Source organism: Camellia sinensis, chromosome 8 (assembly GCF_055761805.1).
Source record: "Camellia sinensis isolate YWXY chromosome 8, ASM5576180v1, whole genome shotgun sequence".
In the NCBI taxonomy this organism is placed as follows: Eukaryota; Viridiplantae; Streptophyta; class Magnoliopsida; order Ericales; family Theaceae; genus Camellia; species Camellia sinensis.
In genome coordinates this window covers 189,101,120-189,113,000 of record NC_138968.1, presented here as the reverse complement: position 1 = coordinate 189,113,000, position 11,881 = coordinate 189,101,120, and the positions used below count along the sequence as shown (strand labels likewise).

The window sequence follows — 11,881 nt, the reverse complement described above, 5'->3', positions numbered from 1 at the left end:
CTGTATATAAATAGTGCACTATCTTTGTGTGGGTCTCTCTCTCTTTAATGGGAAAATTATTTTGCTCCTCGGATACATAGAATCTTTCTTTGTGATTTGTGAGAAGTTGCAACCTGGGTAGTCATCAAGCTGTGGATCTCAAGGTTGTGTCATTAGAATCCATATTTTAGTCCAAGAATTATAGAGTGTAGATTGAAATTAATAGGTATTGATCTCTAGATTGAAATGTTCAATTTTTTCTGGATTGAAATTTTCTCTAGGTGTTCAAATTTCTCTGGATTAAAATTTTCTCTGGGTATTCATTCAATTCTCTCTGGATTGAAATTTGGAATCTATGTTTTCCATATTTTAGTCCATGAATTACGGAGTGTAGATTAAATTAATAGGTACTAGATCTCTGGATTATATCATTACCCTCATGAATTACAGAGTGTATATTGAAATTAATAGGTACTGATCTCTAGATTGAAATGTTCAATTTTCTCTGGATTGAGATTTTCTCTGGATGTTCATTTAATTTTCTCTGGATTGAAATTTGGAATCCATGTTTTCCATATTTCAGTCTATGAATTACAAAGTGTAGATTGAATTAATAGGTACTGGATCTCTAGATTATATCACTACCTTCATGAATTACATGGTGTAGGTTGAAATTAATAGGCACTGATCTCTAGATTGAAATGTTCAATTTTCTCTGGATTGGAATTTTCTCTGGGTGTTCAAATTTCTCTGGATTGAAATTTTCTCTGGGTGTTCATTCAATTTTCTCTGGATTGAAATTTGGAATCCATGTTTTAGTCCATGAATTACAGAGTGTAGATTGAATTAATAGGTACTGAATTAATAGGTATAGGATCTTTGGATTACATCACTACCCTCGGAGGACTAATATTAAGAAGCAGAGCAGTGTCTAGAGAAATTTGAAATTTTCTCTGTGATGTGTCCAGAGAAATTCTCTGGATTGAAATTTCTCTGAATCGAATTTTTTCTGGATTGATGTTGAGGGACCTTAGATATTATGAAAATATTGAATGTCCTTTACGCTATAAAATATTAATACTAGAGACCTTAAAAAAAATCCCCTTTTAAATATTACAAATATCCTATTACTAGAATTTTTGATTTAACAAAAATTTCGTATATATTTCTAATATCATTAAAAATTATTAAATGATTTAATAATTTATTAATAAAAGTAATCAGTGTATTCGGTTTCGGTTTTTTGAAAGTTGAGTTTTTTATTTTTTGTTTTTAGTGAATATTTTAAAATTTTAAATAATTTTTTTACTTTTTTAGATTCACCTTACTGAAATATATTTAAATAGTAAAATATTTGTGAAAAAAATATTTTAAAAAATTAATAAATACACAAAAATACAAAAAATATACTGAATATTAGTTTTTTTGATATTTAGTGAATTTTTTAAATATTTTTTTTTTACAAATATTATACGTTTAAAGTGTATTTATGTTAAGTGTATTTAAAAATTTTAAAAAATTATTTAAAATATTAAAAAAAATTAGTGAAAACAAAAAAACGAAAAAGGAAATTTTTTTGAAAATGAAAACTGAAACCAAAGTGAATTATTTTTTGAGTGGTGATTCATCCTACTAATTTTTGGACCACTAATAGCTCTAATGAGAGCTTAAAAAAAAAAAAAAAAAAAAACAAACTCAAGCCAAAACATCAAATCATTTTCGTGGGGCCACTGTGCCACTTCATTAGTGATGCTCTAGAGCTCCCAATTTAGTGTTCTAAAACATTATTCTTATTTTTTATGTGATTAAAAATTTAAAAGAATTTAATGTAATTTGTAAAATTATATGAGTAATTTATATTTTAAATAAATTTCGAAGCTATATTTATAATTTATCTAAAAAATAAATGCAAAAAACTAAATCGAAAAACAACCTCTTCTGTTTCCGTCTGTCTCAACAATGTCGAAATCGAAATCGAAATCGAAATCCCTCGTCTCGTGTATCTCAAGTCTCAACAATATCGAAGTCGAAATCGTCTTTGAAGACTACCAGTGAAATCTCTGAGGTTTTGATTCAATTGTGTATCGAAATCCTGGTGGTCTCTAATTACCAATCTACCAACAAACAGTCTCAGTAACTTGGTCCTATTTAGGTAACAAATCTACGTTTCAAGTTCCATTTACAGGTTTCTGAATAAATGTATCTCTCTATGTTTTCAGAAAATTCTTTAATTTGTTAGTTTAGCATCAAATTACTTATCTGTTTGAGAAACTAGTTTGAGGAGATTCAAAATTTGTTTAGTGTACATATTAGGTTACAATTTTTTTAGCATACTGTACAACTGAAGCTGATTGTTTATAGGTTTCTTGGGTGTTCAATAATGGAAATTTGGTTTGGTCTGATATGTTTGTTGTAGTTAATACTAGAATTTTTATGGCACTCGGTCGGCATCTCCTTAAAAAAGATTGTAATAGTATGCTGAAACTTTGAAATGATTAGTTGTCATAAAAACAAATAGGCCCAATTGGATGCTATAGAAAGACAACTAGAACAAGAGAGGATACATGTTACACAACGATTTTGACCCGGAAGAGAGGTTTTGAGAAAGAAAAAGTTTAGGAGCACGAGAATTGATCACAGAATCGGACATAACTGTCTCACATGATGTGTAACTGTTGTAGAATGACAGATCTATTGACTCTGTCAATAACCGTGCTCTTTTTAATTATATTCTGTCCATATCTTAGACCATCTCCAACGGTGAACCAAATCCAGCATCAGATTTAAATTTTGATGAAAAACCCACTTTTTCACGCTCCAACGGTTGCACCAAAGTCATACCAAAATGAGAATTCAGCAAACAAGACATCAAACTGAGATCAAGACACAGATTTTACCAAATCACTGTTACTGACCGTTGAAAATGGTACACCGGTCGACCAACCGGTTGCCCGGCCGGTTGACCAATAGTAAAAGATTCAAACAGTTCAGGAAAAAAAGTTCAAACCGTTAAAAAAAAAAAAAAAAAAAAAAAAATTTTTTTTTTTGCCTAACCGGTCAACCGGCCGGTCGACCACCCCGGTTGTCCCGAAAAAAGTTCAGAAAGTTCAAAAAAAGTTCAGACAATTCGCAAAAAAAAAAAAAAAAAAAAATTTTTTTGGCCTAACCGGTCAACCGGCCGGTCGACCACCCGGTTGTCCCGGGATAGATTTGGTGAAGGTGAACCGTTGGAGCCTGAAGTATCAAATTCAGGAAATAGCCATTTTTTAACTCAGATTTGGTGAAATTTTTGATTCACCGTTGGAGATGCTCTTAATTCTATTCACTTAATATTCCTTTGGTGTTGGCTTTGTATTGGCTAAGCTTACGAGTTGGAGAGGCTTATCACTGACAGTCTGTTTAGGGTTCCTTGATATGAAATAAATCTCAGAGAAAATATGAGAGTAGAATTTGAATTTAGAGACAACCAAAATCTCCTACAATTTAACTTCTTCTTGAACGAGAAGCCTAGAGGTATGCCAAAGAATAAAGAAGCTTTTTAGTTTTCAGTGTGTTGATTATTTGGAAAATAGTCTAGTGAAGCTGTGCCCCAAGTAGAGTATAGAAAGGACTTGTTAATTGCGTAGAAACTAAGTCTATGTTTGGATCATGAATTTGGGTAGGGATATTTGAAAAGGGAAACAAAAAATGTGAAGCAAATATGAATTAAATATAAGTTCAATTTTTTCTCCATTTATGTTTCTCCGTCCAAAACCGTATCCAAATCTATGATCCAAATACAACGTAAGAGTTGGATTCTGAACTGGCCAGCCATTAAGTGGAGCAGCAAGTGTTGTTGAATTGAATACAATCGATTGTCAAGTATACAAAAGACTAATTAACCTTGCTCAAATATACTCAATTGTTGTTGAATTGAAAACCATTGAATTAAGAAGTATGCAGCAAGTGTCAAAATTTTATAAATGCACTTATTCATGACATATTAGCTGAGACTTTCCTAGGAACAATTAATCTTTTATTTGCATGCATTGTTTTTTATTAGGTCTCATTTCCCTATAAAATGAAATGAGATAAGCTTGCAGTTCCTCATATTTAACCCTGGCTACCTTGTTCTCTTAAGATTAGATGGTAGGGAGGATTTCTAAACAAATGCACATGATATCAGGCAAATTCATCTGACAGTAGTTTCACGAGTTGATATGTATCTGAAGTGTAACAGCCTAATAGTATGGCTTTATATGACAATGTTTATAATATAAATTGAAATCCTAAAACTTATCAGCACCGAAAAAACAAAACAAAAACACACACAAAAACAAAAAACTTAAAAGGTTAAACAATCTGCAAAACATTGTTTGTTGAAGTCACCTTTCTTTACCTCGGTCCTGATAGAGCAGATGGAAATAATAGAGTACTAGCAGCACCAATGGCACCCTCTTGATGACCAGCACCTGCAATTGTTCTTGGTATCACAGGATTTATGAAGTTATAATCCAAATTGTTTTCAACATCCACAGAACCCTCTAAGACCTTAACCACCAATGACATGGAAGGCCTCTTGGAAAAGTCACTTTGTAGACACCACACAACAACTCTCATCATCTCCACAACTTCAGCTCCATGTAATTGCATTTCATCATTGTTTTTATCAACAATGTCGATCAGTCGTTCCTCTTCTACTTTCCTCTTAAATAGGCTTAGCAAATGCATGTCTTCCTCAGGCTGAGATCTATCCAAATTTTTTCGCCCACACAACATTTCTAAGACCACGACACCAAAGCTATAAACATCTACTTTCTCCGTGATAATTGAACTCAACCATTCAGGGGCCAAATAGCCTGGTGTTCCCCTCATTGTTGTTACAACTTGGCTTTGGTCCTTGTCGATTAGTTTTGACAATCCAAAATCAGAAATTTTCGCATTGAAGTTTTCATCTAAGAGGATGTTTTGGGGTTTGATATCCAAGTGAAATATTTTCTGCCTGCATTCTTCATGGAGATAAGCTAGACCCTTGGCTATATCCATTATGATCTTTCTTCTCGATTGCCACCCAAGTATGAGCTCTTGGTTCCTTTGGAAGATCCATTTGTCCAAGGATCCATTGGGCATGTACTCATAAACTAGAAGCTTATGTGATTTTTGAGCACAAAACCCAATTAATCTAACCAAATTGACCTGGTGAATGCTACCTATTGTCTCAACTTCAGCAAAGAATGACTTCTTAACTTGACAGAAACCATTGAGAAGTTCCACTGCCACTTTGGTTCCATCGCCTAATGTCCCTTGAAAAACTGACCCAAATCCTCCTTCCCCAAGCTTATTATTAAAATTGCTTGTCATGTCTCTCAAGGCTTCGTAAGAGAATCTAGTAGGCATCCCTGGTACTTGAATGATAGAGAACTCGTCAAGGTCCTCTGATTCTTGTTTCTTTTTAAAAAGAAATAGGCAACATGCAATCATAAAAAATACACCAAAGGAAGCGCCGAGACTGGATCCTAGTATGAATGTGACATGCCTTGGTTTATTTTGAGGAGAATCTGTTGGTGAAGGGTACTGTGCAGTCGGATGTTTCTGCACTTTAAGAAATACAGAAATTTTACGCAACCCACCCTCATTGTTTATAAGAGAAAAGACTTCAGACAGTAATAAGCAACCTTGTAATGTACCATAGCCCAAACCCCAATCATATGAAAACAGAACGGCTTTGCATGAACAGTTTGCCAAGCAACTCTTCTTGCAATCCTCTAACTCTGTTTTTTCATCCAAGTAACCGAATGTGTCTTGCGTGTAAAGGTTAAAGTAACTAGTATTGTTAAGCTCCAAAAGGGTGTGATATTCAGAATAATTACAAGAAATGGGTGTAACAAGGGAACATCCAAGGTCGGTAGTTTCATTGCTACTGGTTTCGTCAAGACAACTGCACTGGCTATTTGTACATTTGCTGTATTTGCCGCACACCATTGGATGCCCACACTCACTGAAACCTGATGTCATAAGTTCGAGCACCACTTCCCAATGACCTCCTCTCCACCCATAAACCTTCAATTGGCCATCATCCTCCAACCTCATGAATTGAGATATATGTGTACTTGCAAGAGGAACTACTTCCCCATTGAAGCTTCCATTCTCGAATTCGACATATGAATTCCCTTCTAAAGAAGATTTATAGTAGGATTGGGGTGGATTGGATTCTACATAAGCAAACAAACCATCACCATGAATAGCAAGTGAATACAAACCTTGACTCCAATTTGATTCTGATGCCCTAGCAGTGAGCTTCTGCCCAGGAACTAACTTCTGCCCAAGAAGTAAGGAGTCTGTTGGGTGATCAAAAGACTGCCAAACCGTTGATTTGTTCCGAGCAAAGAGCACGAGGTTACCCTCTTCAGTCAAGTTTAAGCCTGAGACAGAGTTCTCTCCTCCTACCGTGTTTGTAGACCAAACAGAAGTGCCATTAGCGTCTGCCAATATCAAGTCTCCATCTTGAGTTAGCTCCAGGGTTGCATTACGTTTTACAGGATGGTTTCGATTAGCAGACCAAACTAGTTCCAGGTTAAATTGCGTATAATTTTCTTCTACATAAGGGTTATAGATTATGACCACAGCGAAGAGGCAAGCAGAGTAAGTGTAAGTATCATTGCAGAAGAGGCAAGCAGAGTTAGTGTAAATAACATTGCAGTAGAAGCCGCAACCAAATCCCGCGCCAATGCTTCCTCTAAGAAGGATGGGACTAAATACAAATGAGCCATCGCTTAAGTCAGATGAGGAGGGGCTGTTGGGCCATGAAGTGGATAGGTTGGCAATTGGATAATCCACCACAGGTTGGTGATGGGCATTCACCAAATATATTGTAGGATAGACATAGGTGAGAGATGTAAAAACCAGAAGAACAGTAGCCCAACACAAACTCCTCTGTTGATCCATTAGCTTTTGCTTAATTTTTTTATTGGAAAGGCAAACACAACGCAAAAAACAAAAGCCAACCAACTAGGAATATTCAGATTGAAGAGGCTCGGGAGTGAGAAAATGTATATATTTTTCTTTCCAAATATTTTCCTTCTAGGTAGGCACCTTCGTAATAATCACATCATTGACATGCTTTTGGAGTCAAGCAAGTTGCAATGCAGAAAGCAAAAGCCAACCAACTATGAATATTCAGATTGAAGAGTCTCAGGAGTGGAAAAATGTATATTTTTCTCTCCAAATATTTTCCTTCTAGGTAGGCACCTTCGTAATAATCACATTATTGACATGCTTTTGGAGTCGAGCAAGTTGCCAATTAATATTTTCTACTTTCTGTTGAATGTTAAGAAACAAAATAATGTTAGGCTGATTGCATTTATTTGTTATGTTTTGTTTATCATTTCATTTAATGTGTCACAATTGAATTGGTTAAATGGTTCTCATCACTCATATATTATGTCATTGTATACATACCATAATAATCCGAACATATTACTAAATAAATGTGTGTATTTTTTGTATTTATTTTTTGTGCGTAGTCTCGAGAAAATGTCAACGACACTCAAGCGGGGGCCTACTATATATGTTCGGTTTAAAATTTATTATTACATTTAAATTATGTTGTGAAATTTATAATAATATGATGACACCATAACTTTATAAAAAATACGGAAAATTTATAATTTTTTTTTAAGAATTTGACCTTTATAACAAATCAAACCCTGAAGTTTTAATTTTTTCATTTAAAAACTTACACTTTTAATTTGTAGTTTCAATTCTAACCATCTATTCATCTTTGTTATCTTATTAACCGAAAAAATGACATGTGACACTTTTTTCATATTGCACTTTTAACGTGACATAAATTTAAAATTGAACCTAGGCACACTAAAGCACAACTCACCTTATGACCACCCATCATCAAATTCACTGTAACCTTAGAAAAATTATCGGCTAATTCAGAGTGTTACGTGATTATTGTCTTGATTAATCACAAATCACTATATCTTCTCATATTTTTCATTTATCTAACACAAAATCTTAGATTACATCTCCTCTATCAATCATAATGTACATAAAACACTACATGGTACTCTTGAACCAACTAATAACTTCTTGTAACCTTGATTGTGTGTGGACTTATCCTATGTGACCACCAACTACATTGTTTGATAAGTTATCATTGTGATCTGATGTGTCGATTTGTGAAATAAAAATTAATATTTAAAATGCAAGGGCAAATAACATAGTGCCAAGTATGATTCAAAGTTTTTTCCGGTTAGATAAATTAATAGTGATGGACGGATGGTTTTGATTGTACCTATATTAGAAATTCAGGATTTAAATTGAAAAATTTAAAAGTATAGACCTTGTTTAATTTGTCTCTTGACAGATAATTTTTGAGAAATTTTTTTAAAATTTTGTTTGGTTGAAAATTTTTGAAAAAAAAAAATCAAAATCACTTTTTTCCTCGCACCTATTTATTCAATTACCAAAAAAAAAAAAAAATCATCAAAAAATTTAAAACTATTTTCAAAACATATAACCAAATGAATTTTTAAATTTTGTAAATTCTTTTTAGAATTTTTTTTTTCAAAATTGTTTCACAAATACAAATCAAACATGGCTATAGTGTTTGATTTGTTTTAAGGGTCAAATTGTAATTTTTTTTTTTTTTTTGTAATTTTTTCAAAAGTCACTTTACTCTATTTCATTAATCACAAATTATTTCACATAATAGTCAATAGCATCGATTTTATCAATTCAAGAGGTACATGTCACCAATTATTATTATTATTTTAAAAATCAAATGCAAGGTGTATGTAAATTGATTCTCTCTGAAAACAAGTCGATGATAAATTCCCCAACTGGTCAACACTGTTGATTAAGCTTAACTACTTATTTCCGTTGTACCTAAAAAAAAAAAAAAATTAAGCTTAGCTACATTTTTACCATCTCTGTGAAGTTTAATTTTTTTAAAAATATCAAATGAATTTTACTTTTTCAATAAAATTCTCATCAAATCTTATTAAAAAACTTAATGAAAATTTCAGAGTCAAGTGTGGGTCAACCAATCCATTGGAGCACATAGGTTCCGTTTGGCAGAGTTGTGAGAAAGTGATTATAACTTATAGTCTAACAATTTATAGTTTATAACTGTGAACATAAACTAATTTTTGACTTATAAATTAAGCTTCTCTTCCTTCGCTCAAAGAATAAGTTAATTTTTGATTTACAAAAAGTTATAAGCTGTATTATTAAGTTGAACTAAATACATCAAAATAACTTAAATTAAGTTAAAAATTAAAATAAGTTGAAAATAAGTTCTACCAAACAGGGCCATAAGCACCAACGGCCAGTGCCTTAGGCTTCCTTTGACTATTTCAATTGGGATTAAAAAAATAAATAAATAAAATAAGTTAAATAAATTAATAAGATAAAATATTACATTTAAATTATAATCGTTTTATTTTTGTAAAAAGCCAAACAAATATTTTAATACCCAGCTAAAAATATTTTAACTCCAAAAAAACTAATTAATTTTTTTTTTTTTCAAACGGCGGCATATTCGATGCCCTTTCTTCACGCACATAGTCTATTGTTGCTCCTGTAGTACCCTGTTTAAGATATGCCCTTTCTTCACGCACAAAGTCTATTGTTGCTCCTGTAGTACCCGGTTTAAGATATTCATACATCTAATCACAATGAATGAGACACACAATACAAATAAGAATAAGGAGGATTTATTTATAGGTTTTAATAAGTAGATTTATTGTTTAATAAATTTTATGATAATTAATCATGTTTTTTATTAAATATTATTAAAAAAGAATTATTAATTGTTAATTTTTAACGACAGTTTAAAAATTGTTATAAAAAATGTCACTAATTATAAGTTTTAGAGACGGTTTAAAAAAATTATCACAAAAAAATGTCATTAATTTTCAACTATCAGCAACAATTTGAAAATTTTGTCATAGAAAAATATCACTAATTGTAAGTTTTAGCGATAATTTATAAAAATCATGAAAAAAAAGTCATTAATTATTAATTTTTAGTGACATGCAAAAAAATGTTACATAATTTTTTTTGGTAACGATTTTATTATGATTTATTTTCAATAGGACTTGATGAGAATTAAATCTAATTATTAAGACCTATTGATAGTTTATCCTAAGAATAAAATTAAGAATTTAAATCAAGCGCACAAGAATACGAGAAGTTATTGGATAGTCTTGGGGCACAGGTGCTTCACGTATGTTCTGATTGGTGGAGAGGATAGGCTCACAATTTTGTATTGGGTGATTAGATAATATAAAGAAATATAAAAATTTGTAATTAATTAGGGATATGGTCACGTGATATCCTGAATCATCCAATAATTTTTCTAAGAATACATAAAATTAATGCAATTTACTAGATTAGGATTATATCTATCGTCCAATCGTTTTACTATGGTTTAATTGAATCCGTTACCAAGTGAATTAGTATTCGGTAATCCGTTACCAAGTGAATTAGTATTCAGTGATTATCGTATTCAATATGAATCAATTTTTTCTTTTATCGTATCCAATAATTATTAGGATCTAACACCCAATCGACCGAGGCAAAGAGAAAGACGAAGACTGGTGTGAGTGTGAGTGTGAGTGTGGTGGAGAGAAAATTTGACAATGCAGGTGACTAATCAATTTTTAGGAATCTGGTCAGGGCTTTTGATTAGGCAAGTAATTCCATTTTTGAAATCTTTATTGGGCTCCAATGCTTTTAAGAATGAATCTGATAACTTGACCATAACAAAATACTTTACCAGAAAATTACAAAAAAAAAAAAAAAAAAAAAAATAGAATTTGACCGTTTTAACAACATAAATCTTAAAATTTTAATTTTGTCAATTTAAAATCTAATTTTTTTAATTTATTTTCAATTTAAACCATCAGTCTATTTTTATTAAGTAAAATAGACAAAAAATATATTTTAGTCATTAAATTCAATGTGAGTGTACATAAAATGTTAATTTTCATTGAGTTTAGTGACTAAAATATTATTTTTATCAATTTTTACTTAACAGAATAAGTAAATGATTTAGATTGAAAATAAATAAAAAATTTAGGATTTATTTAAATTGACAAAATAAAAAATTCAGAATTTATTTTATTATAATGGTCAAACTTTGGAGAGGATCGAGCCTACGATTTTATGTCGGGTGATTAAAAAATATAAAAGAGTATGAAAATTTGTGATTAATTGGGGATATGACCACGTAGTACTCTGGATTATCCAATAATTTTTCCAAGAATACAAAAAATTAATGCAGTTTACTAGATTAGGATTATATCTGTCGTCCCAATCATTTCACTATGATTTAATTGAATCCGTTATCAAGTGAATTAGTATTCGGTAATTATCGTATTCAATATGAATAATTTTTTTTTTAATCGTATTCAATAATTATTAGGATCTAACACCCAATCGACAGAGGCAAAGAGAAAGACGAAAAATTTGACAATGCAGGTGACTAATCAATGTTAGGAATCTGGTCAGGGCTTTTGATTAGGCAAGTAATTCCATTTTGAAGTCTTGACTGGGTTCCAGTGCATATAACAAAACATGACTTTTCAACTTGACCACAACAAAATATTTTATTGAGAAAATTACAACAAAAAAAAATTCAGAATTTGACCCTTTTAATAACATAAATCTTAAAATTTTAATTTTTTTTAATTTAAATTCTAATTTTTTAATTTAAACCATCAGTCTATTTTCATTAAGTAAAATCAATAAAAAATATATTTTAGTCATTAAACTCAATAAAATGTCTAAAATACTAATTTTCATTGAGTTTAATAATTAAAATATTATTTTTTGTCAATTTTACTTAACGGAATAAGCAAATGATTCAGATTGAAAATAAATAAAAAAATTAAGATTTGTTAAAATT

The 11,881-nt window shown here is 31.2% G+C and overlaps 1 protein-coding gene across 1 annotated transcript; it reads right to left on the bottom strand.

Annotated features, from left to right (window-relative positions):
• Positions 1-4,140: 4,140 nt before the first annotated feature.
• LOC114276120 (G-type lectin S-receptor-like serine/threonine-protein kinase SD2-5) lies at positions 4,141-7,065 on the bottom strand. Its single transcript, XM_082884392.1, has one exon. It carries the CDS (start codon positions 6,901-6,903, stop codon positions 4,354-4,356), a length of 2,550 nt encoding a protein of 849 aa, XP_082740518.1. The 5' UTR covers positions 6,904-7,065; the 3' UTR covers positions 4,141-4,353.
• Between the last annotated feature and the right edge of the window lie 4,816 nt (positions 7,066-11,881).

Excerpts from the sequence above, each read along its gene's own strand:
- LOC114276120 (XM_082884392.1), bottom strand. The coding sequence starts at position 6,903 with ATGGATCAACAGAGGAGTTTGTGTTGGGCTACTGTTCTTCTGGTTTTT.